The sequence below is a fragment of the Heterodontus francisci genome, chromosome 16, assembly GCF_036365525.1.
Source record: "Heterodontus francisci isolate sHetFra1 chromosome 16, sHetFra1.hap1, whole genome shotgun sequence".
In the NCBI taxonomy this organism is placed as follows: Eukaryota; Metazoa; Chordata; class Chondrichthyes; order Heterodontiformes; family Heterodontidae; genus Heterodontus; species Heterodontus francisci.
Window position 1 is genome coordinate 82,029,910 of NC_090386.1, and position 24,835 is coordinate 82,054,744.

Sequence of the window (24,835 nt, forward strand, 5' to 3'; positions counted from 1 at the left end):
CCGTTTTTGTAATGCACTTTGAGGGATGAATATTGGCTAGGCCGTCAGCAATAGCTCCCCTGCTCTTCTTTCAAATAGTGCCATGGGATATTTTACACACTCCTAAGAGGGCAGACAGGGGGCTGAATTTTTATAGCTCGTCTCTGTTCTTGGGAAGAGATGGGATTGGAACTGTGAACAAAATGTTATTTTAATTTATTGGAGAGCTTCAAAAAGTGCACGGTGCACACGCGAGACATGCACCGCGGAGCTGCCATGATATTTTGTCCGGTGGCTCATTAACATGGAAGGGCAGACTGCCTGCTCCCGATTACGTAGTGCACCATCCCCGGCAATGGCGTCCGGCGCCACTGCGCAGACGCCAGCGCTATTTTTAAAGGGCTTCAAACCCTTCACTTACATTTTCCAATAAATTAAAATAAAATTTTATTCATATTTCCAATCCCCTCTCCCACCTCCCCTCAATGAATAACCCATTTATTATTTGTCCTATCCTCCCAAAAAAGGTAAATTTTCGATCACAACTTTCCCCCACCGAACTTCCTTTTCTTTAACCTTCAACCCCTTCCCACCATCCCCTCAACCAATAGCATTCATTTATGCCACTTCCCCCCCCCCCCCCCCCCCCCCCACTGGAATATTGGCATGGGACGGCCATCGGGACAAGGTAAGTGTTTATGCATTGATTTAAATTTATTTAAATATTTAAATGAAGACTCCGCCGCTGAGCGGCGGGGGTAGGGGGCGGGGGCCACCCTGAGGCCTCACTACTGTCGGTAAAATGGGGCAGGGCCTTCCCAACATTGAGGCTCGTGGCGGGACTCTCCCGCATGTATTTTCCGGGCCCCCCTGCTGCGACCCCCAACGTTGGGTGGGGGGGCTGGTAAAATTCAGCCCAGGGCCTCAGTTTAACATATTATCCAAAAGACAGCATGTCTAACACTCCCTCAGTACTGTATTGGAGTGTCAGCCTTGATTTTGGTGCAGAAGCCCTGGTGTGGGACATAAACCCACAACCTTCTAATCCAGAGGCAATAATGCTACTAACTGAACCACAGCAGAAATTTGCTACAAACATATCAGGATAAGAAGTTTTAGTTATGAGAAACTTGGTCTATTTTCACTAGAACAAAGAAAATTTGCCAGAGATCTGATATAATTGTTTAGAATTATGAGGCGTGCTAATAAGCTAAGCAGTGGGAATCTATTTCCACTGGTTACTGAGTAGTCAACTAGAGGGCATGAATTTCAATCAGAATCAAATGGATGAAGGAAGAGGTGAGGTGCATATCTATTTATGTCGAGGTTTGTTAGGACATGGAATTGCCTACCAGAAGTTCTCCTAGAAACAGAATCTACAATAGCTAATAAAAAAGGAAGTGGATAAATATTTGAAAAATAATAAAAGAGCATGAGGAAAGCAGGGAAATGAGGCTACATGCATAGTTGTTCCAGAGAGCTAGAAGATTTGTGATGGACCAATTAAAGAGAGAACTTGAATTTTGTAGTGCCCTTCGAGACATCCCAATCAATTACGTACTTTGAAGTAGTGTGACTGTTGTAATTAGCATCCTAAACCAATAAAAATTCAATGGGCTGGATTTTACGTTGGGCGGACGGAAACTGGCCGCCAAGCCCGGGGATCCGAACCGCATTTTACGGGTCCCCAGGCTTTAATTGTTCTGAGGCGGGACTTCCACCTGCTTGAGGGAGGAAGTCCCGCCTCATTGAGCTGCTGGCCAATCAGTGGGCCGGCAACTCTTAGTCACAACAGCACCACCAGAAGTGGTGGCCACTGTTGGGACTGCAGCCCAGCCGTGGACATGGAGCCAGCAGATCAGGTAAGTTTGGGTTGCCTCGCTGGGGGTAATTGGTCGGGCCCCGGCGAGGCAAGGGTGGTCGTCTGCGGGGAAGAGGGGGGGGTCTTGGGTCCTTGGGGTGGTTAGGGAAGCGAAGGCGGCCCTCAACCGGGCACCGATTGTCAGGGCCCACCCCCAGGACGCTGAGAGGCCGCCAGCTTTTCCCAGGCAGCCTTTCCCGACTCCAGGACGCTAAAGGTGTGCAAAAGAAACCCGACCCGAGTCCAAATGCCGGACCCGGAAGCACGGCCCGACCCGAACCCGATACATGTCGTCGGATCCCGTCAGGGGTCAGGTTGGGTAGCAGGCCTTTATCCATGTACTGATGTAAAGGCCTGCCACTCGACCTGACCCCGACAGGTCCCGACGACATGTGTTGGGTTCAGGTCGGGTTGGGTCAGATTTCCGGGTCCGGCATTCGGGCTCGGGTCGGGTTTCCTTTGCACACCTTTACGGGACGCCCACTTGCCATGCGCAAAATCCGCATGGAGGCAGGCTAAGGCCCTTAAGTAGCTGTTAATTGGCAATTTAAGGGCCTTGATTGGTCTGGGGCGGGCTGCCCATTTTTCACCCTCCCCGCCCAAAGTAAAGTGGGGCGGAGGCGGAAGCAGGCCGGGAAGGTCTCCCGGAGCCTCTCGCCACCATCCGGCTCGTTGGGGTGGCGTAAAATTACAGCCAATGATTCTGTGAATTTACTTAACATAGACTTCAAATGAATTATTAGCAGACAAATTAGGAGATGATGGGCTGGATCTTGTTGTTCCCCCCCCCAGCATTGTGATCTGTGTTGCTGGGGGGCCCACCACAGACCTTGATGTTGGGAGGGCCTGGATCAATCCTCCTGGCGGCGACGAGGCTCCATGGTGCAGCCCCCGCACACCCACTCCCCGCCCCCCCCCCCCCCAGCTGCTGGGCAACGGGACCTGAATTTCAATATTTAAATTAATAAAATGAATACATTTAAATGGACTTACCTTCAATCTTTCACGATCTTCAGCGCAGCAGCCGACACTCCCGCGCCTTTAATTCCCCGTCTGGGGAAAGGTGGCATGACACTGGTGGGGGTGGGGGGGGGGGTGGTTGGAGGAGTTAATATTTTCTGTGGGAGGGAGACAGGGTCAAGTAAACGTAATGGGGTGTAGGGAATGGTGGGAAGGGGTGAACTCTAAACTTTGTGCAGTTGTGGGGGGGGGCGGGAAGTCACATTTAAAAGGTAAGTGTTTTGGGCGTTAAAAATTTATTGTATATTTTTTGGGGGCATACCTCTTTAAAAATTTAAATGAGCCAGCAGGGATGTGGCTGTCCTTTTAAAAGGGCATCAGCACCTGCACACAGGCAGCTGACGCTATTGCCGGGGACGGACAGCCCGCCACCCCCTCGTGATTGGGGATGGGGGACGGGTCGCCCCAGCTATTTAAATGAGCTGCCACGTGGGAGATCATGGTAGTTCTTCGGCATGCGGTGGTGGGCTCTTAAAATCCAGCCCAACCTGTTACCATTGTGATGAGTAAAACAAGATTATGAGACTCCATTTACAAGGTGCACTATGGTCTTAAAGGGTTATTCTCTTCATGGAAATTGTTTGCCAACTTATTTTCTGTTTCAAGAGGGCAGAGAGGTAACTATTTCCATCCGTGATGACATCATGTGCAATTGATATTATTGACATAAATTATGTAATTGAATAGAGTGGGTTATCAATGACATTTTCATGAAACCAGTGTCCCTTTAACTTAAAACAGCTGTGTTTGGCTGGAAAGTCAGTTAACATTCTGACTGTGTGCGATTTTTTTTGGACAGAACCACCACAACCAAGTGAGCTTTGTGCAAATGTATTGTATTCACTGGCCAAAAAGACCAACCTTTATGGTAACTGTATTCAGCACAATGGCTGTAAAAAACCTAAATGCCATACCGTAAGACACTGGCGCATCTTATGGTGTATTTAGGTCCACTGCTGTAGAAACTGTGTCAGTACATTGTAGGTCAGTTTCTACTGTACTGAATCCACATTTAAACAGCATTGACGTGCATGCATGATTTTTAAGTTGCTCTCTATAAGTTATTATTGGGGGCCACTATCTCCCTCGGTTGCTGGGGTAAGACTGCATAGGCCAAAGAGATAGGATTGTATGAGCTGGGCCAGAGTACTTCAGCAAAAAGCCTGCTGCAGGTTAAAAGGTAAAAGTGGCTGTCTCTTCCTTTAAGGTCTGTGCTGTTATTGGAAATGGTGCTGCCATTGGAGGTGGAAGAAGACAACAGCACTTTGTTTTTAATAGTGCACTCTCCCTCCTACTGCACTGTTTTGTTTAGTTTGTCCTCTCACATTGCAATTGAGTCTAGCACTACTATTGGTAGCAACACATCAAAGTGAAATGTGTGTTCATCCCTTCCTGTAACATTATAGATGAGGAATGATGGCCATTTTTCCTCTATCCCATATCCATGATGTCTCTGAAGACGAACTTCAGAATGTCAGTGAACAGAGGGTTCCATGGAGAACTGATTAAAAATCGTTAAATGTAAAACATAGAAACCAGGGAAGATGGAGAAACTCTCAGTAATTGAACAGATATTTAATTTGATAATACCTAGGATTATGTGACAATTCAGATGAATAGAACCCTGTTAGCAACATGCCAGTAAAAGCAATTAATTTAATAGTTATATGCACCATGACAATTTTGGAGGATTTAATTTCGATTCATGTTCCATTAACTCATCACCAGTCTAATGTAAATTGCTGCACACACAACTAATTGACTACAAGAAAAAATGGTCTTGTCAAGTTGTTAGATATGAATCCCCCCAGAAAAACCACAGGGAGACCAAAAAGCCAGACTAAACATCCATTTACAAAAATGGTACTAACTAAAGATTGATGCTATCAATCGTTAGGAACATCCTTCTCTGCATTGCTGCCTGAGATCTACAAAGGCAGCGGTATGTGTTTCATAGTAAAAGTAAATCACAAAGGAAATGGGTTTCAAAAAGAGGAGAAAGAGCTTTAGATGTGATTAAATCAATGTAATGTACCACAGGTAATGCATCTCAAAATCACTTATTTACATAGGGTTTGGCTTCTAATTTTCCTCTAAACTTTTAAGACATGTTATAGCATTAGAGCAAAACATGGGAATATTTCTCTAAAGAAAAGAGTAACCTTTAAGAGTCACACACTTGGGATTTTTTTTAAACAAGGAATTTGAGAATAAATAGTTAGATTGCTAATAGTTGGATGATTCTCCTTTGGAAATAAAATCTCTTCCTCATCAGGTAACAGAATTTACATGCTTCTCAGAATTTCAAATGCATGAGACTCCCTAAACTGTGCCATAGAGGAAAATGATGATCACTTATATCACATTTCATCAACCAGAACCACTTCAAATAGAATCAGTTCTGCTTCTCTTGGCTGTTGGTGCTCTGGGATCTGTCCTGTTTATGCCGCACACTTGCGATTGTGACATTTGTTTTCTGATTGTGGATCTTCCCTCATGGCTTGGAAAGATTTGTACCAGCCAGCAGCTGTACAAATGAATCATATTTTCTAGTTGGAATTAATAAAATCTGTTTGAAGAAATGTGCAGAAAATTAATATGGATTCAGAAGATCTCGTGGATCCAAGCCTATCCTGTTACTGCTGTAAACAATGCCTTAGAAATACTTCAGTTAATAATTTCAGAATGTGCAAACACATCTCCATGGGGAATGTGGAACAATCTTAGCAAGAGACATCCCTAGATCATTCCCATGCACCTCCTCTTGGCTAATTTTGACAGACTTTGGAGGAAACTTGAGAACAGTTAAATGCAGTTGTGCTATAGATTGAGGGCCACAGGAAATGAGAAGGGCAATAGAAGCTGAATACAACAACAACTACAATCACATTTACAGGGGATCCAAAAACTGGACTAATATATAGTGCCTTTAACGTAGCAAAATATCCGAAGGTGCTTCACAGTATTATCAAACACTGAACAAAATAAAGACATATTGGGCTGGATTTTAAGAGCCTGATTTCGGCGGCATGCTCAAAAAATGGCAGCCCGGCCAAAAAGCCGTCGCGATCTTAAGCGGGCAGCTCATTTAAATAGCGAGGGCAGCCTGCCAACCCCCCCTCCCCGCAGTCAAAAGGCATTTGATACAATGCCACACAACAGACTTGTGAGCAAACTTGTAACCCATGGAATAAAAGGGACGGTAGCAACATGGATACAAAATTGGCTGAGTGACAGGAAACAAAGAGTAGTGGTTAATGGATGATTTTGGGCTGGAGGACGTTTTGTAGTGGAGTTCCCCAGGGATCAGTGTTGGGACCCTTGCTTTTCCTGATATATATTAATGACCTAGACCTTGCAGATGATACAAAACTTGGAAGCATTGTGAACTGTGAGGAGTATAGTATAGAACTTCAAAAGTACATAGACAAGTTGGTGGAATGGGCAGACAGGTGGCAGATGAAGTTCAATGCAGAGAAATGTGAGGTGATTCCTTTTGGTAGGAAGAACATGGAGAGACAATATAGAATAAAGGGTACAATTCTGTAGAGGGTTCAGGAGCAGAGGGACCTGGGTGTATATGTGCATAAGTCATTGAAGGTGGCAGGACAGGTTGAGAGAGCGGTTAATAAAGCATACGGTATCCTGGGCTTTATTAATAGGGACATAGAGTACAAGAGCAAGGAAGTTATGTTGAACTTGTATAGGAAACTAGTTTGACCTCAGCTGGAGTATTGCGTCCAATTCTGGGTGCTGCACTTGAGGAAAGATGTGAGGGCATCGGAGAGAGTGCAGAAAGAATCATGAGAATGGTTCCAGGGTTGAAGAAATTCAGTTATGAAGATAGATTGGAGAAGTTAGGACTTTTTTCCTTGGAGAAGAGAAGGCTGAGAGGTGATTTGATAGAGATATTCAAAATCATGAGGGGTCTGGACAGAGTAGATAGAGAGAAACTGTTCCCACTCGTGAAAGGATCGAGAATGAGAGGGCACAGATTTAAAGTATTTGGTAAGAGAAGCAAGTGACATGAGTAAAAACTTTTTAACGCGGCGATTGGTTAAGGTCTGGAATGCGCTGCCTGAGATCGTGGTGGAGGCAGGTTCAATTGAAGCATTCAAAAGGGAATTAGACAGTTACATACAAACATACAAATTAAGAGCAGGAATAGGCCACTCGGCCCTTCGAGCCTGCTCCGCCATTCAATAAGTTCATGGCCGAACTGATTACTCCACATTTCCACCTACCCGCCGATAACCTTCCAACCCCTTCCTTATCAAGAATCTATCCACCGCTGCCTTAAAAATAAAAATATAATAGGCAGTTATATGAAAAGGAAGAATGTGCAGGGTTACGGGGAGAAGGCAGGGGAATGGAACTGAGGGAGTTACTCTTTCAGAGAGCCAGTGCGAACACGATGGGCTGAATGGCCTCCTTCTGCGCTGTAACAATTCTGTGATTCTGAATGTCAGCCGCCATGCTAAAGATTGCGGCAGGCCCTCAAGATCACGAGTAAGTATATTTAAACATATTAATTTTATTAATTTGAATATTTAAATTGTGGTCTGGTTGCTCAGCGGTGGGGGTGGTGGGGGGGGGGAGGGGCCGCTTCGGAGTCTATCTGTCGCCAGAAGGATTGGGCCAGGCCCTCAAGGCGTCGAGGGCCATGGCGGGCCTTATCTGGAGCCATCTTCAGGCCTTCCCCGCCACGGCACCCGACACCTGGGGGAGACCAAAATCCAGCCCATTAGGACAGGTGATGAAAAGCTCGGTCAAAGAGGTAGGTTTTAAGGACTGTCTCAAAGTAGGAGAGAGGCAGAGAGGCTTAGGGAGAGAATTTCAGAGCTTATGGGACAGACAGTTAAAGGCACGACCGCCAACGATGGAGTGATCAAAATCGGGTATGCAAAAAAAACCCCCAAAAAAGTATGCAACAGGGCAAAAGGAGCTTACCTTTCTGCCATGTTGGAATGTGTATCAATGGCCGTTTCACGTTACAGACAAATGGAAATTTCAAATTTTTCCCCGTTGCAATAAGCATTGACACAGTTGGTCATAATAATTTTGCCAATTTTAAAAAAAATATTTGTTCATGGGATGCGAGCGTTGCTGGCAAGGCCGGCATTTATTGCCTATACCTAATTGCCCTTGAGAAGGTGGTGATAAGCCACCTTCTTAAACCGCTGCTAATGTCCTGGGGCTGAGATGATTAGCCTCCAACATCTTCCTTTGTGCTAGGTTTGACTCCAACAAGTGGCGATCTTTCCCCCGATTCCCATTGACTTCAATTTTGTTAGAACTCTTTGATGTCACACTCGGTCAAATGTTGCCTTGATGCTAAAGACAGTCACTCTCACCTCACTTCTTGAATTCACCTCTTTTGTCCATGTTTGGACGATGGTTGTAATGAGCTCTGGAGCCGAGTGGCCCTGGCAGAACCCAAACTGAGTATTGGTGAGCAGGTTATTACTGAGTAAGTGCCACTTGATAGCACTGTCGTCGACACCTTCCATCACTTTGCTGATTATTGAGAGTAGACTGATGGGGCAGTAATTGACCGGATTGGATTTGTCCTGTCTTTTGTGAACAGGACATACTTTGGCAATTTTCCACATTGTCAAGTAGATGCCAGTGTTATCATTGTACTGGAACAGCTTGGCTAGGGACGCAGTTAGTTCTGGAGCACAAGTCTTCGGTACTACAGCCAGGATGTTGTCAGGGCCCATAGTCTTTGCTGTATCCAGTGCCTTCAGCTGTTTCTTGCTATCAGGTGGAGTGAATCAAATTGGCTGAAGACTGGCATCTGTAACGCTGTGGACCTCAGTGGGAGGCCGAGATGGATCATCCACACGGCACACTTGGCTGAAGCTGGTTGCAAATGCATCAGCCTTGTCTTTTACACATCTTTTGATGTAATTGTTTATACCTGCATACCTAAGGTTCTGATTATGTAAGTAAACTCTTTGATGTGTAACTGCATTACCGGTTGCGTAAAACAGATCCCTGATCATGTTGGTAATAACATGAATATTGACTCCTGATCATGTAAGCAAAATTGTTCGTTGTTCGAAGAGAGCTTCTGATCATATAAATGGGATAAATGATTATGTTCATTAAATTCCCAATCATGTAATTTGGACTTTTGATTGTAGAAATAAAATTCTAGATGGTGTAATTGGCAACTAGTTGCATAAGTAATGCATGTGATTGTATAAGCAAGGATTCTGACTATGTAAATGATAATTCTGAATGTATAGGGGCTGCTTGTGACTGTAAAGAGGGTCCCTGTTCATACGAACATGGTAACTGATGGCAGAGGATGCCTGACCTTATAAATAAAGCTGCTAAAAGTTTAAACAGGCTCCTGCTCAAGTTAATGTCACAAATCATATAAATGTGCTTTTTTTTATATAAATGACGAACCTATAAATAGGATTACTAAGCGTAAATATTGCTATTGTATAAATACGGCTCCTGCATGTGTAACTATGGATCCTAATTATTTAAGTGGTGCTCTGATCATGTAAACAACACTCTTAATAATGTAAACTGAACTCCTGATTGCGTGACCAGTGCTGCTGATGCATTTGCAACTAGCTTCAGCCAAGTGTGCCGTGTGGATGATTCAGTGCAGCAGGACTCTTAACAGTGCAAGGAGGACTCCTAATCATACAAATACAATTTGCGACTGTGTAAATTAGGATCCTATGTATGCAAACAAAGTTACAATTTACATCACATAAACAGGCCATTCAGCACAACAGTCCATGCTTGTGTTTATGCACAATATGAGCCTCCTCCCATCCTTCTTCACCTAACCCCTTCAACATTTCCTTCCAAACATGGCTATTGATTGTAAATACAACTCTCAATGATATTCCTCTTCAGATAAATAGGATTCCTGATCATGGAAGGAGTACCCGGATCATGCAATTTGATTTCCTGACTGTGCAAATAGAGCACCAATTATGCAAACATGGTAACCGCACTCGTACACATGAGTTCTCAATTGGCTCCCAATCATGTAAATGCAATTTCATTCCTGTAAATGCTGGTCCTGATTGTGTAATGTGACTCCTCATTGTGCAGTAGTAATCCGATCAATCAGATTCCTTCCTACATAAACGAGACTTCCAAATCAAGTAGATGTTGCAACTGGTTGTAAAGACACATCTCTTTACCCTGTGAAAAGAGCTCCTAGAAGAACAAGCACAGCTGCTAACTGTAAATGATGCTCCCGGTCACATGAACAGTGTTCCTCGTTGTCTAGGTGGGGTACTGACCATGCAGATGCTTAGCAGAATTAAGTAAATGCATCTTTGTGAAAATGTAGTTTCTGTGTAAGTGTGTTCATATGACACATTGTTCAAATATGAATACTTATCACAGAAAGGGGGTAATTTTTACTTTGCGTGATAGTGTAAAACAGGCGACGGGGGCTTGATGGCCCATTTTAAATCTCTTCCAGTTTTCATTTCAGCAGAAGAGCTGGCACATTCCCTATTGTCCATTTTACGCTATCACACAAAGTCTAAGTTACCCCAAAGTGTTTGGAGTAACCAAGCATGACTCTTAGTTGTGTGAATGAGGCTCCTGATTGTGTAATCAAATATCAAATTTTCTAAATGTTGCTTCAGCTGATGCAAAGAGCACTTTAATATTTCTGTCTTTTAGTTTTTTTCACGTGGCTTTCTTCAGTTAAGATTTCCTCTAGCTTTCTTGATTGGATGTTTCCTTGACATAATGAACTTTGCATATCATAATGACCAACTGATATTTCAACTTAATTCATTTAGCCTTCCAATAATAAAGCTTTACTGAATGATGTGGTTCGCCTGCTGTAGGTAAAGTGATAATTTTGTTTGCTCTCACTGATGCTTGTAGCTGCACTGAGTTGATTGCCAATGATAAAACAAGGCAGCAGTAATTACCTTAGAAAGGGAATACAACTCATTTACTCAGGCAAAGTAAAGGGAATTGGGAGTAATTTCATTCTAATTATCATCAGGCTCATCTGTTTCAATTGCAGCTAACTCCTATTTACGTAGACATGAGCTTGAAATTACCAACCGATACACATGGCATGTTATATAATCTCTTCACTTAGTGTGTGGAAATCTCATAAGGCACCAGTCTTCTTTATAAACACTTAATGATATAGGCCTACAATATAGAGAGATAGAGAGAATCAATATTCACTATACAGCTAAATGCCAGTCCACAATTATTGTTCAGCTTACAGATATAATTTTTATGGAGTTCAATGTTAGATTTTCATTTCACTTAAAACAACTTTCATTTATATAGCACCTTTAATGTAGTAAAGCATCCCAAGGCACTTCACAGGAGAGTTATGAAAAAAAATTGACACTGAATCACGTACGAAGTTATTAGGATAGCTTAACAAAAGCTTGATCAAAGAGGTGGGTTTAAAAGAGCATCTTAAAGGAAGTGGAGAGGTCCAGGGAGGGAATTCTAGAGCTAGGCAGCTAAAGGCATGGCCCCCAATCATGGAACAATAACAATTGGGGGTGTGCAAGAGGCCAGAATTGGAGGAGCCCAGTGATTTTGGAGGGTGGTAGAGCTGGAGGAGGTTACAGAAGATAGGGAGGGGTGAGACCATGGAGAGATTAGTCAACTAGGCTGAAAATTTTAAAATAGAGATATTGCAGGAACGGGACCCCAATGTAGGTTAGCTGGCACAGGGGTGATGGGCGACTGGGACAAATAATGTTTTTAAAATTTAAAAATAAAGTTGAAGAGCCCATAATTTATTGTTGCGGCTGCGGCCATATTAGCTGCTACAAGGTTAGTTGGATAATCAAATTTGCTGGTAATGATGCATAGGAGGACAGTGGTGGTTTTGCTTTTAGTAAACAATGCTTTAATGTGTGAACTGAGTCGGCCTTTGATCAATGACCTCAGCCTTCAGAGGGCAGTCAGTGTGGTAACTTTGTCAGTGCTTTACTGTCCTTGCTCCCTACCTAACAAGGAATGAAAGACTGGCATCTACAATTTAAAGAGGACACTCCTCTCACCAGTAATTAAAGATAATCCAGGTCCCCTTAAGTGACACCCAAATTCCACAGCCTTCAGCTCCTTACTTACTGAACATCAAGCCCAGAGATACACATGAGTCACATCTGTGACATCAGCCAGGCATGCACAGCATACAATGTACATCACTCTTTGGACCCAATTTTTAGTAAGAAAGCAATGGGAAATTTGACAGGTTGCTCTTCTCAAATTTGGGAGACATTTTTTTATTGACTGACCAATTAAAATCATTTAGGAATTTTATCAGTGGAACTCTTTAAAAATTGATTTGAATGATCCCCAAAAGCAGAAACTCCTGGAATTGCCTGCCTACAGCATTGTGGGAGTACCTTCACCACATGGATTGTAGTGGTTCAAGAAAAAAGCCCACCACCATCTTCTCAAGGGCAGCTAGAATGGACAATAAATGCTGACCTCTTCAGTGACGCCCACATACTAAGAATGAATAAAAGAAAGATACAAGACCTTTTGTTTTCAATTTAAGACAGGTTGAAGGTTTGCATAATTCCCATATAAGAACAAGAAATAGGAGCCTATGCCCCCTTGAGTCTGCTGCACCTTTCAATAAAATTATGGCTGATCTCCTGCCCTTACTTCCCTAAGAGATCAAAAATCTATCTACTTCAGCCTTGAATATTCTCAACAATGGAGCATCTACAACCCTCTGGAGTAAAGAATTTCAACGATTCACAACCCTCTGAGTGAAGAAATTGCTCCTCATATCAGTCCTAAATAATTCACTCCCTATTCTGAGGCTGTGCCTCCATTTTCAAGATACCCCTGCCAGGGGAAACAACCTCTCGGTGTTTACCCTGTCAAGCCCCGACAGAATCTTGTATGTTTCAATGAGATTAGCTCTCATTCTTCCAAATTCCAGAGACTATATGCGCAATTACTCAGCCTGTCATCACAGGAGAAGTCGTTCATCCCAAGAAGTGAACCTTTGCTGTACGGCCTTGAAGGCAAGTATATCCTGCCTTAGATATGGAGATCAAACTGTGCACAATACTCCAGGTGGTCTTACCAAAGCCAAACAATTGCATCAAAACTTCCTTGTTCTTGTACTCCAGTCCACTTGCAATAAAGGACTATATGCTATTTTCCTTCCTAATTGCTTGCTGTACCTGCATGCTAACTTTCTATGTTCCTTGTACGAGTACACCCAAGCCTCTCTGAACATCAACATTTAAAAGTTTCACGCCTTTTAAAAAATATTCTGTTTTTCTATTCTTATTACCAAAGTGAATAACTTCACATTTCCCCACATTATACTACATCTGCCACCCTGTTGCTCACTCACTTAACTTGTCTATATCTTTTTGCAGCCTCTTTGTGTCCTCCTCCTCACAGCTTACTTTCCTACCTAACTTTGTATCATCAACAAACTTGGAAACATTACTCTTGGTCTGAGACATTAATATAAATTGTAAATAACTGAGGCAACTTGAAATTTCCCCATTTATACCTAGTCTTTGCTTCCTGTTCATTAACCAATCCTGTATCCATGCTAATATATTACCCCCAACTTCATGAGCCCTTACCTTGCATATTAACCTTTTGTGTGACATCTTGTCAAATGCCGTTTGGAAATCGAAGTATATTACATCTACTTTATCTCCCCTTTATCTACCCTAATAGTTGCATCCTCAAAAAAATAATAAATTTGTCAGTATAATCAATGTACTGGTTGCACTATTCCCATATATTATAATCCTCATTAGCTCCATATTTTGCAGGGTTCTGGTTCACATGTCTCCATATATTGTAGGGTGCTGGTTCAAATGATTGTTCAATGTTGTAGGCTTACCAGGTAATTTTCATATAAAGTGGGTAACAGATGGTATTATTTCTATATATTGTAGCATACTGGTCCACATAATTTCCATATATTGCAGGGTATTAACCAGTATGATTCTCATATACCATAGGGTTCTGGTCTCACAATTCCCCTACATTTCAGGGCACTGGTCTGCATGATGCTCATAAGTTAACAGTATATGGCCCACATGATTCCCTATCTCATGAACATATAAATGCCCACATATTGTCACTTGCTGGGCTATGTGATTCCCATATATCAGAAAAATATGATTCCAATTTGGTTACTTATAATTGCATAATAATGAATTTTGATTTATTTACATCTCATATGTGAACAAAAGAAGTAACCTGTGCTCTTGTAAACATACTTTTAATCTTCAGTTTATTTACATAACACTGTTAGATCCCAGTAATTTTAAACTTGTAATATTTCAGCATTATCCACCCATTTCTCTTGTTTACATGCAAGTCAAAGTACTTTTAGAAACCTGTGGGTTTATATGTCAGTCCTTTAACCGAGGAAGTTTAAATGAAATGTTTAAAAAGGATGCGAGGGATAGGCCAAATAACTATAGGCCGGTCACTCTGACCTCAGTAGTGGGTAAATTGTTACAATATATTCTGAGGGATAGGATAAACTGCCACTTAGAAAGGCACGGATTAATCATGGATAGTCAGCATGGATTTGTTAAGGGAAGGTCATGTCTTACTAACTTGATTGAGTTTTTTGAGGAAGTAACAAGAAGGATTGATGAGGGTAGTGCAGTGGATGTGGTCTACATGGATTTTAGTAAGGCATTTGACAAGGTGCCATATGGCAGACTGGTCAGTAAAAGTAAAGCCCATGGGATACAGGGGAATGTGGCAGGATGGATCCAGAATTTGCTCAGGGACAGGAAACAAAAGGGTAATGGTCGACGGATGTTTTTGTGAATGGAAAGCTGTTTCCAGTGGCATTCCACAGGGCTCAGTGTTGGGTCCCTTTCTGATTGTGATATATATTAATGATTTGGACTTAAATGTGGAAGACATGATTGGGAAATTTGCTGATGACACAAAAATTGGCCGTGTAGTTGATAGTGAAGAGGATAGCCGTAGACCCCAGAAAGATATCAATGGTTTGGTTGAGTGGGCAGAAAAGTGGCAAATGGAATTCAATCCAGATAAGTGTGAGTTAATGCATTTGGGAAGGGCAAATAAAGTGAGGGAATACACAATAAACAGGAGGATATTGAGAGGGGTAGAAGAAGTGAGTGACCTTGGAATGTATGCCCACAGGACCCTGAAAGTGGGAGGACAGGTAGATAGAGTGGTGAAGAAGGCATATGGAATGCTTTCCTTTATTGGCCAAGGTATAGAATTCAAAAGCAGTGATGTAATGCTGGAACTGTATAAAACACTGGTTAGGCCACAGTTGGAGTATTGCGTACAGTTCTGGTCACCACATTACAGAAAGGACATGATTGCTCTGGAGTGAGTACAGAGGAGATTTACAAAAATGTTGCCAGGGCTTGAAGGTTGCAGCTATGAGGAAAGATTGGATAGGCTAGGGTTGTTCTCCTTAGAACAGAGGAGGCTGAGGAGTGACTTAATTGAGGTGTACAAAATTATGAGGGGCCTAGATCGAGTAGACAGGAAGGACCTGTTTCCCCTAGTGGAGAGGTCAATTACCAGCGGGCATAGATTTAAGGTAGAAGGATTAGAGGGGACATGAGGAAAATCTTTTTCACCCAGAGGGTGGTGGGTGTCTGGAATTCAATGCCAGGAATGGTGGTGGAAGCAGAAACCCTCAATTCTTTTAAAAGGTACCTGGACATGCACCTGAGGTGCTGTAACCTGCAAGGCTATGGACCAGGTCCTGGAAGGTGGGATTAGTTTGGGCGGCTAGTTTTTTCAGCCAGCGCTGACACAACGTGCCGAATGGCCTTCTGTGCTGTAATTTTCTATGGTTCTATGGAAGATTTGCCAATAAATTGACCTTTTGTCACCACGATGCTGAAGTCTGACACTTGCAGAAGTATTCTCAAGTTGACAGTACTGAAATTGACGATGCATAACATACAGTAGATGAAGTCAGGAGTTTACAGTAAAGAAAGGAAGACTTGCATTTATGTAGCATCTTATGTTGGTAGAGTGAGATGAAGTAAGATGGGAGGAAGCTCATGTGGAGCATAAACACTGGCCTTTTGGGCCGAATGGCCTGTTCCTGTGCTGTAAATATTATATAATACTATGTAATTATCGGAAGCATCAGAAAGCACTTCACAGGCAATGAACTGACTAGTCAATTGAATAAAGTCTTATTATGCTTGTCAAAGTACTCACAGCAAAATATCCAAATTCATACACCAAAGAAGGTTTGGGGAAAAAATGAAGCGACAACACTCTGTGATATATCCGATACTCCTCACTGTAACAACAGCTTCTGTTGAGCCCAAAAATGATGGGAGCTACTTCCACACAAGGTACTGCAGTTACATCTTGGACTTGGGTTTGAACCTTGCCCACACTGATAAAAGCCTCCTCCTTCTACCAGCTAAGCGGGTCCTGGACTACATGAATTTTTTGTAATAAGTCTCAATCATGTTTGTAGCAGTCACGAGAATGTAGCATAAAAACGTGCATAAAGTGAAAAAAATTAAAATGTTGGAAATGCACAGTCAGTCTGTCAGCAATTGCAAAGAGAAAAGATGGCTCCATATTTTGGGTAGAGACCCAATGCCAGAACTGGATCTCATATAAAATCTGTGCCTAGGACCTTAACCTGTCTTTTCTATTTGAAGATGTTAATGTACCTAATGTGTATTTCCAACATTTTCTGTTGTTATTACAAACCTAATCCATAAATTAGCACAAATTGGCAAGAACTTGGCAGCCTCATCTAAAGGGCCACAAAGATGATTGATGTGGAAAGTGGAAAAAAAATCACACTTGTGCTGTGGAGAGACTATGTAGAAAGAACTTTAAACAACATCTGGTTATTGTCCAACTGGTCTGAATCTCCACAGTGCTAACACTGGCTACCAGAAGACTAAACATCTGGGAGAGAAATTCAACTCACCGCCACTCATTATTCTTGTGTAATTTCGGCATTAGACCTCTGAATTTCACATTGTGATCTGCCGCCCTGACGGCAATGGAAGGGCACTGGAATATGCAAATCACACTGGTTGTAGGACCCCAAATGCGCAATTCAGGTACAACTGAGCAGAACTTGTGTTGCACTGTCTAACCAACAATCCTTAAAGTGGTCACTGGAGGCCACACAAAAAAAGTTCTAGGAAATTTGCATTTTTTATTTTTGTGGGCCTAAGAGAAACAGAGACAAATCTCTCAGCCCATGTTTCTAAAACACTGGCACTGCAATAGCTGGGCTCGCTGGAGAAAATTACCACTAAAGGAGGCCAGGAATTTGGGGCTAAACCTTGTTTTCTTTGAGCTATTTCCTAGGGAAGACATGGACGAATCTTCACCTACTTCTTCTCCATGCCTAGAGACCATGCCCAGGAAATTCCTGGGCTACCCATGGAATTCAGCCCAGTACACCCTTATAAGGCTTTGGAATACTCTTGCTAAACTCTGCAATTTTTTTCTGCAGGTTTCCTGTTCAGCAGGTCAACTGTCTGTTGGGTGGGAAGGTCTACAGCACCAGGACCCAGCTGACATGCATGTAGCAAGAAAGGGAGAGCTCACAGTCAGGGGGGTCACGTGAGTGCAGAAGATCTTGATTGGGGTGGGGGGGGTAAGAGATCACAGGGAGTAGGGAAGTGCTTGGAGGTACTGAGAGATTGTGGGGAGTCGGCAATTCTGGACCTACCTTGGAAGAGCAGATTGGTGATCTGCCCCCATCCCACCACTGTTAAAAACAGAAATAGGCAGGTCCAAGGCAGATGGGGTCAAATTTTGACATTTTTCAAACTTTAAAATCTCACTGACCCAAACCCATTCTTGGGGGTTAAAATTAAAATGTTTTAAAGCACCAGCTATACATATATATCAACAAAAATTCATCCAATACATTATAAATGTAATTGAAGAAGCTAATATCAGTTAGCAGCACCTTTCATACTCCAACCTAGGCATTTGCTGCTCGATTTTAACTTCCATTCCACCCGGTTTCTGCCAGCCGCAGGCAAGTTTTTTAATTTTTGCATTCATGGGATGTGGATGTCACTGACAAAGCCAGCATTTATTGCCCATTCCTAATTACCCTTGAGAAGGTGGTGGTGAACTGCCTTCTTCAACCGCTGTAGTCCGTGTGATGTAGGTTAAAGGCCTGCTCAGGTCGGGAAAAGAACCCGACCCGAACCACAGCGGACCTGAGCCCGACCCGGCCCGAGTACCTCCGATTTTGCCCCGAGCCCGACCCCGATTCAACCCAACCCGAGCCCAACCCGACCATCCCTTTACTTGCCTTCTGACTCGGAACCTCCAGAAAGCTGCAGTGCATGCATGATGACATCATTGTGACGTCACTCGCTCAACGTGCAGACTCAGTTTCATCCCAGACTCCCAGCGTAGATAAGTTTTTTAGTTTCAATACTTACCAGCAGAGCACTTACCGTGTGTGTCCAGCCCGACCCGGCCCGGCCCGACTTGAACTCAGCCCGACCCGACCCGAGCCCGAAAGCCGAAACCGGAAGATGGGCCAGACCCGAACCCGATGGGACCCGACACATGTCGTCGGGTCCCGTCGGGTTCAGGTCGGGTAGCAGGCCTTTAATGTAGGTGCGCCCACAGTGCTGTTAGGTAAGGAGTTACAGGATTTTGACCCAGCAACAGTAAAGGAATGGCAATATATTTCCACATCAGGATGGTGTATGACTTGGAGGGGAACTTGCAGGTAGTAGTGTTCCCACGTGCCTACTGCCTTTGTACTTCTGGGTGGTAAAGGTTACTGGTTTGGAAGGCACTGTCAAAATTAAGTTAAAATTCCCCCTTTAGTGTAAACAGGAATTTTGAAATAATAATTCTGGCATTCTTTAATCTGATCTCCATTTCTAGCTGTTTCCTGTTTGCAGTTCCTTATCCTCTCAAATGGTTTCATAGTTAACAGCCGAACTTATGAAATTTCTAAGGAGATCATAATCCATCATTAAAACAACTATTATATAATACATTGGCTACATTACTAGCCAGCTATAAATTGTTTATCAAGAATTCCATCCCAGGATTTTCTTTAATGGCTCAAATCTCTATAACCTTTAGTTCACCTCAGGATGTCCAATTTACAGCAATTCAACTTGTGTCGTTAAAAGGGAAGGCAACTTTACACACCGCGGTACCTTAGCAACCAAATAATACATGGGAGGTTCAGTAGAACCTCAATTAGTTTTAAAGCCACATAATAATTAAGGCGAGGTGAGACTCCTTTTTAAGAACTGGTTTATTTTGTGAAGGCATTGATAATGCTTTAATTTTTCACAAACAATGCACATTACATTTCAAAATGGGTCCAACACGCAAGCAAGTGTGTGGTAAATACGAAAACTATTTACAGAGATGGGAAGTGTGCATTCTAAGTGATTATGCATTATAACAGTACATTATATAAGCAAATAATTGTGGATCAAAAACAACAAATGCATTAACCATTGCACTAAAAATAGTCCATACAGAAAATTAATATCACTTGAATGATTAATTAAATTTACATGATTTTGCTTTTGATAGCTGGGTAGTGTCATATCTGTATGATTAATGCCACTCAAAGGCATCTCAAAGTGTGATACTTCAAAAGCTGTTACATTTTGAGTGGCACACCTCAAGAGCATCACGTGTACATGGGGCAAAACAAATTATGCTTAGCTCAAATAACCACAATGAAGTTAACATGTTGATTCACTCCACTTTCCCATTGACAGAATGTAAAACAATTACAAAACAGTTGCATTCACTAAATCTTAGTAACGCGAATTGTTAACAAGCACCACAAAAGTGCATGATCAAACAATTTAATTATTTTCAAGCACTGTGGTTGACAACCAGGAAAAAACACAAAATAAATCAATCAAGTTGCTTTGATAATTTCTACAGATTGCTTTCAACTACCATTGTCCTTCTTCATTCATGTTCGTGCACATAGCTAAAAATATAATATAGCATCACATTTAAAGCAACGTAATTCTGAAAGAAAATGTTAAACATATCTATCAAATTCATGTTAGAAATCTTTTGAGCAGTTTCTCCCACATAAGCCTTCCTTTTCCAACTTTTTTAAGCTTGAGTTGGAAATTTCACCTTGACTTTGGCTGCTATGTTTTTCCAACTACTGTACATAAATTGTACATGGGAAAAGGATACATCATGGGGGTTGTACCTTTCACCCTGTTCCTGTGGAATTCCAATAATTAGAGTGCAACATGACAGCCCACACTGTAGGACAACCAGGTAGGAAAGGACCATAGAGTTATATAGCTCCTGTTGACAAATTCTGTGTGGATCTGAGAGAGCTAAGTGCTGCAAGTGAGCTGCAGGTTTCAACCTGTTCCTGTCAAACTACAATATCCATTACCATGATTATCATGCATCTACCACGACAACGTTTGTCACCTAACAACCAGGAAACTTAACTACTGTAAAATGTAAATGGTAGGGAAAACAATCATCAAAAAATAAGATGAATTAATTTGCTTCCCAGATTTTATACTGTGTAAGCAATTAGATAAAAATTCCAGGCTCTGTCATCAGTGTGTTTTTGACAAGGAAGATTTGTGTGTTTCTGAACCCCTAAGTGTATGGCCAATTTGAATTTTGAACCCAATTTTCTGGGTTTAAATAAAGGGGATTATTTTTATTCACACGTTGAACCATAAGTTTAATGCTACGTCACTCACTCACCACTCTCACACACATACACACACACACACACTTGAGAAAGAAAGCAATTAAAAAGATATTGCACTTTTACAAATTACAAGCAAAGGAATAGTTTGTAAGTCACGTGCTTTGACTCATCTTGGGGAAAAGGCATGCGTTGCAGGCTGGGTGAATAAGGCATTTTCACTCCTGAAGCACAGTTAGATGGATTCGATAGCTGGAGTTGTAATCGAAGTCTTTGCAGGATTCCCTCAAAGATGTGGATTTTCAGCATGTCATGAATTTAGTTACTTGTATCCTCATTACTAGGATGTTGGTTATCTGTAGTGGTGAACTTGAAAGGGAACATGTAACCTGAAGATGTTACAGCCTCCAGTTCTTTTAAGGCACGATGCTACTGCCTTGTCAACTTGCTGCTTTTTCCTGCAGTCTGTATTTTAAAAGGAGACCAACATGGCTGCCTCACCAAGTGTCTTCTTACAGCTTCTTTTCCAAATATAGTGGGGTTCCAGGTTGATTAGCCTGTCCTGGTTTATTGTTGTAAGATATTCTTCCTGAAGAGGGTTAAGACAATCACCTTCTTTGTTTCAGGAGAAACCCATTCAATTCAGCAATGTTTCCTGATGGTTTCAGGATGGGCGTTGATGACACCTCCCAGTCTGGAAGGTATTCTTTTGTCATTTTAGACAGTGAGTCAGTTTATGAATACACAATCAGGTCAGCTGACCTTCAGCAGCCATCTTTGCAGCTCAAGTCCACTTTTAGGGCTGAATTCTGTTGAGTTCCTGATAGCGGACTCTGTGGCGGGGGTGGGGGTGGGGTGCGAGTGGTGGGTGGGTTGCTGGAAAATGGCAATGGCCCACCACGGAGCCCAGTGCCGGGATTGCCGGGCCCGATCTTCCCGCCGATGGCGAGGCTCCTTGGTGCACCCCCCCTTCAACACCCCCTGCCGCTCAGCAATGGGACCCGACTTTAAATATTGAAATGAACTTTATGCCTGCATTTAAATCCAGTTCCCTGTGATCTTACTGTCGGATCCGGATCTTCAGTGTGACGGGTGGCAAAAACGCCTTTACTTTCTCATCCAGGGAAAGCTGATGCCACCAAGGTGAGGAAGGGAGGATTGGTGTTGTGTGTGTGTGTGGGGGGGGGGGGGGGGCGGGGGGGGAGTGTGGGGGTAACGGGGGTCAACTCTGCATTTTTATTGTGGGAGGGCAGGAAGAGGTGACCTCTGCACTTTGTGCAGTGTTTGGGGTGGGGGGGTGGGGAATGGGCCAAACATTTATTTTTATTGTGGTGGGGAGGGGCAACTCTGTATTCTCTGAGCAGGGCTCACAGCCCTTTAAAAACTATTCCAGCAGCTGCGCAGAGACAGCTGACACTGTTCACGGCGTTGGCAAGGCCGCCCCCACCATGTGATTGGGGGGGGGGGGGCGGCGGCCCTGCTTATTTAAATGAGCTGCCACTCTCAAGATCACGGCGGCATGGTGGTGCATGGCTTGCACTCCCAGTGATAGGAGACTAAAATCCAGCCCATAATGTCCATTGTGGTTCATTTAAACCAAAGGAAAATTCAGTTCCAGAAGGTACTATGCTGAATATAGTCCATGTTTAAAGTTATGAATAGAACATACCTTTATTGGGCATGACAACATGGTTGAAGAAAACTAATGTTGGTACAGGGACTAGAGGAGGAATGTTCATGAGGTGTTTTAATGCTACACTTAGACATCATGGTCAGAATAAGCCAACCAGCCAGGCCTGTAGCATGGTGAATGACACTCTGTTCAAGATGCTGGTCATTGGAAATACAACAATGGGAAAGTTACTCGTGCGGAGCTACACCACTGGCAGTCACAGCAAGAACTCCAATTCACTGCGGAGAGTAAGGGGAGAAAAAAAACATTTTATAATCCCATGGATAACTAAGTAAAGGAAGCAAGAGTTGGGGGCAGAAACAAATAAAACACTTCCATCTTAACCAAATATTGCAAGTCCACCACAGAAAATAAAACCAAAGAACTATAATGTAAACAACTGAAGATCGGAGGTTTTGGGGAAGGAAGAACAAAGTTACTTGCATCTTAAGCAAGATTATTTCAGTGGTGTGGAAATCAGGCCTGTATTGAAAGGGATGAACCTTTCGGTATTAGTCAAATGAACAATATTTTTGCCTTGGGTCATCTTGATGATAAAATTAAAATTACTTCAGTAAATTTGTTGTATTACAACAAGGGGTGAACCACTGCCATTCGAGACCTGCAAGCAATACTATGGGAGGTCTACTCGTTTCCTTAAAAGAACAAACTACATTTTCATCAGAAACTTCTTTATGTAGCTCTTCTGCAAGAAAACATTATTTTGTTGGTTTAAAAACTTTTTAAAATTAAAAAGTCACAAACTGCTCCCTGATGGCTCAGTTGGTAAGTGTACAATGGTTTGCAACTGTTGAGACCAAAAAAGTACCATGTTTAATCTTTGTTTTGTGCTGATCTAAACAATCTCAGGCTGCAGTGAGGGTACTACTATTGGCCTCAGTGATCCTGACTAAGGAAAACTGTGCCAGGGATCCTGCTGGCAATTACAATGGCCCATGCTACACAGGCAGAGGATGATTATAACAGCCCATGCTACACAGGCAGAGGATGATTACAATGGCCCATGCTACACAGGCAGAGGAGAGGACTGGACACAATTGTGATGCTCCAAATGGTCTGCAAAAAAGAACAACTTCGCCTAAGCTTACACATGAAGACTATCCACTTGGGTGAGATACTGGATGGCTGCCAATGGCCAGTAGCCTGTACCCCCTTCATGAATCATAACGCTGAGGGAAAGAAGGGTACGGTAAGAAAATCAGAGGGAAAACTGGAGGGACAAAACAGAACATGAAAGTAGTTTGACCTTTTAAAGAATTTTCTAAGGAAGGGCTGCAATTGGCCAAACCACCAATTGTTACAGCACAGCTTTATTCAGTTTGGTTTCCTTTTCCTGTGAGCCAAACTGTGAACTCAAGGGACTAGTGCAAGTAAAAACAGAAATTAGTAATTCTTTTTCTAATTTTAGTACAACTGCTAAACCACTTGCTGTTAACTTTCAGTGGGCTGACATCATGTCACTCCAATGAAAGTTATTGCATTCCACACATTGTCTGCTGTAATGTCTGCTTCTCAACTTAAATCTCATGCTCTGCGTTTTTAGCCATCAGAGATCCAAAAGCTGCATCCAATCTTGCCCATAAGCTCTGTTTGTCAGTAGAAGATATTTTGACTTTGTTCGCCTTGTGTACTTCTACAAATAGGTAGACATATCAGTAAGATAATATAACCACAAGCACTAACCCAGCAGTCACATAACAGTCAACCCAACTCAAAGAAATCATCTAGGTCTTAACAGAAAGAGCTAAACAATCTGTACAAACCATTCTCTCTCCCCAGTACCCACAAGGTATAACACAAATCTGCCAAGGGTGGTCTCATAATTGAATATTAGCAGTCACATTTCTGTCACATACATACTTTATAGAAGGGATAATTTGTGGGATATGAAGATGTACTGTTAAATGAAATGTCTCTGTGCATTAGAACTGTATATTAAGGGGTAGTAATTCTATGTGCTAGCATTAATGAGCAGTTCTATTTTTTGCCCACACTTCTAAAATCCTTCCAGGAGTGAAGCATTTTGATGCATATAATGTGCAGATGAGATTAATTCAAGTAACGTGTACCACAATACTCAGCAAACACATCTGTCACTTCATCATTGTCATCTCATTTCTCATCTTGTCATTTTTGTTCAATTCAAACACCTTCATGTAGGTATCCCTCTAGTGTATCTAGGTATGTGACTCAGTATTGACTTCAAGGGCCATAATTTACTATTCTTGTTTTACCTTCGGGGTATTGGTGGGTTGCCCCACCTCAACATACTGTCTCACACCACCTGCAGATCATCACGGCTCCATCTTGGTTTCTGGCTTCAGCCTTGTCCCTTCACTTCACCCAGAAATTGCACCTTCTATAGTGTGCTATGCTGAAAACGAAGATTTCTGATTGTTCTAATTGTTTTCAGTTTATGCGGACAGTTACGTTTTAGGGTCTTTTCTTCTCTTTCATACCCTAGGCTACTACATACAACAAAAGGCTGACATATCTTAAACGACTTTCATAGGTGAGTCACAACTTTTTATACCTTTAGAAGTGGCAACAATAGCCTTATTATCTAGCTAAATGTTCGGTAGTGTTTCTGGGATAGTGAACAGAAAACTCTGTTTATTAATTA

The 24,835-nt window shown here is 42.4% G+C and overlaps 1 protein-coding gene across 3 annotated transcripts in view; it reads left to right on the forward strand.

Annotated features, from left to right (window-relative positions):
* The window catches only part of LOC137378504 (eyes absent homolog 2-like), a 310,299-nt gene that overhangs the window by 79,884 nt on the left and 205,580 nt on the right, over positions 1–24,835 (forward strand). The window contains exon 1 of one of the 3 annotated variants that reach the window (XM_068048843.1): positions 21,602–21,662. The exons of the other annotated variants lie outside the window; for them this stretch is intronic. Coding sequence (XP_067904944.1) covers positions 21,652–21,662 — 11 coding nt within the window. The 5' untranslated portion in view covers positions 21,602–21,651. Of the gene's footprint in view, positions 1–21,601; positions 21,663–24,835 lie in introns of those variants that run through there. 3 annotated transcript variants of the gene reach the window in all.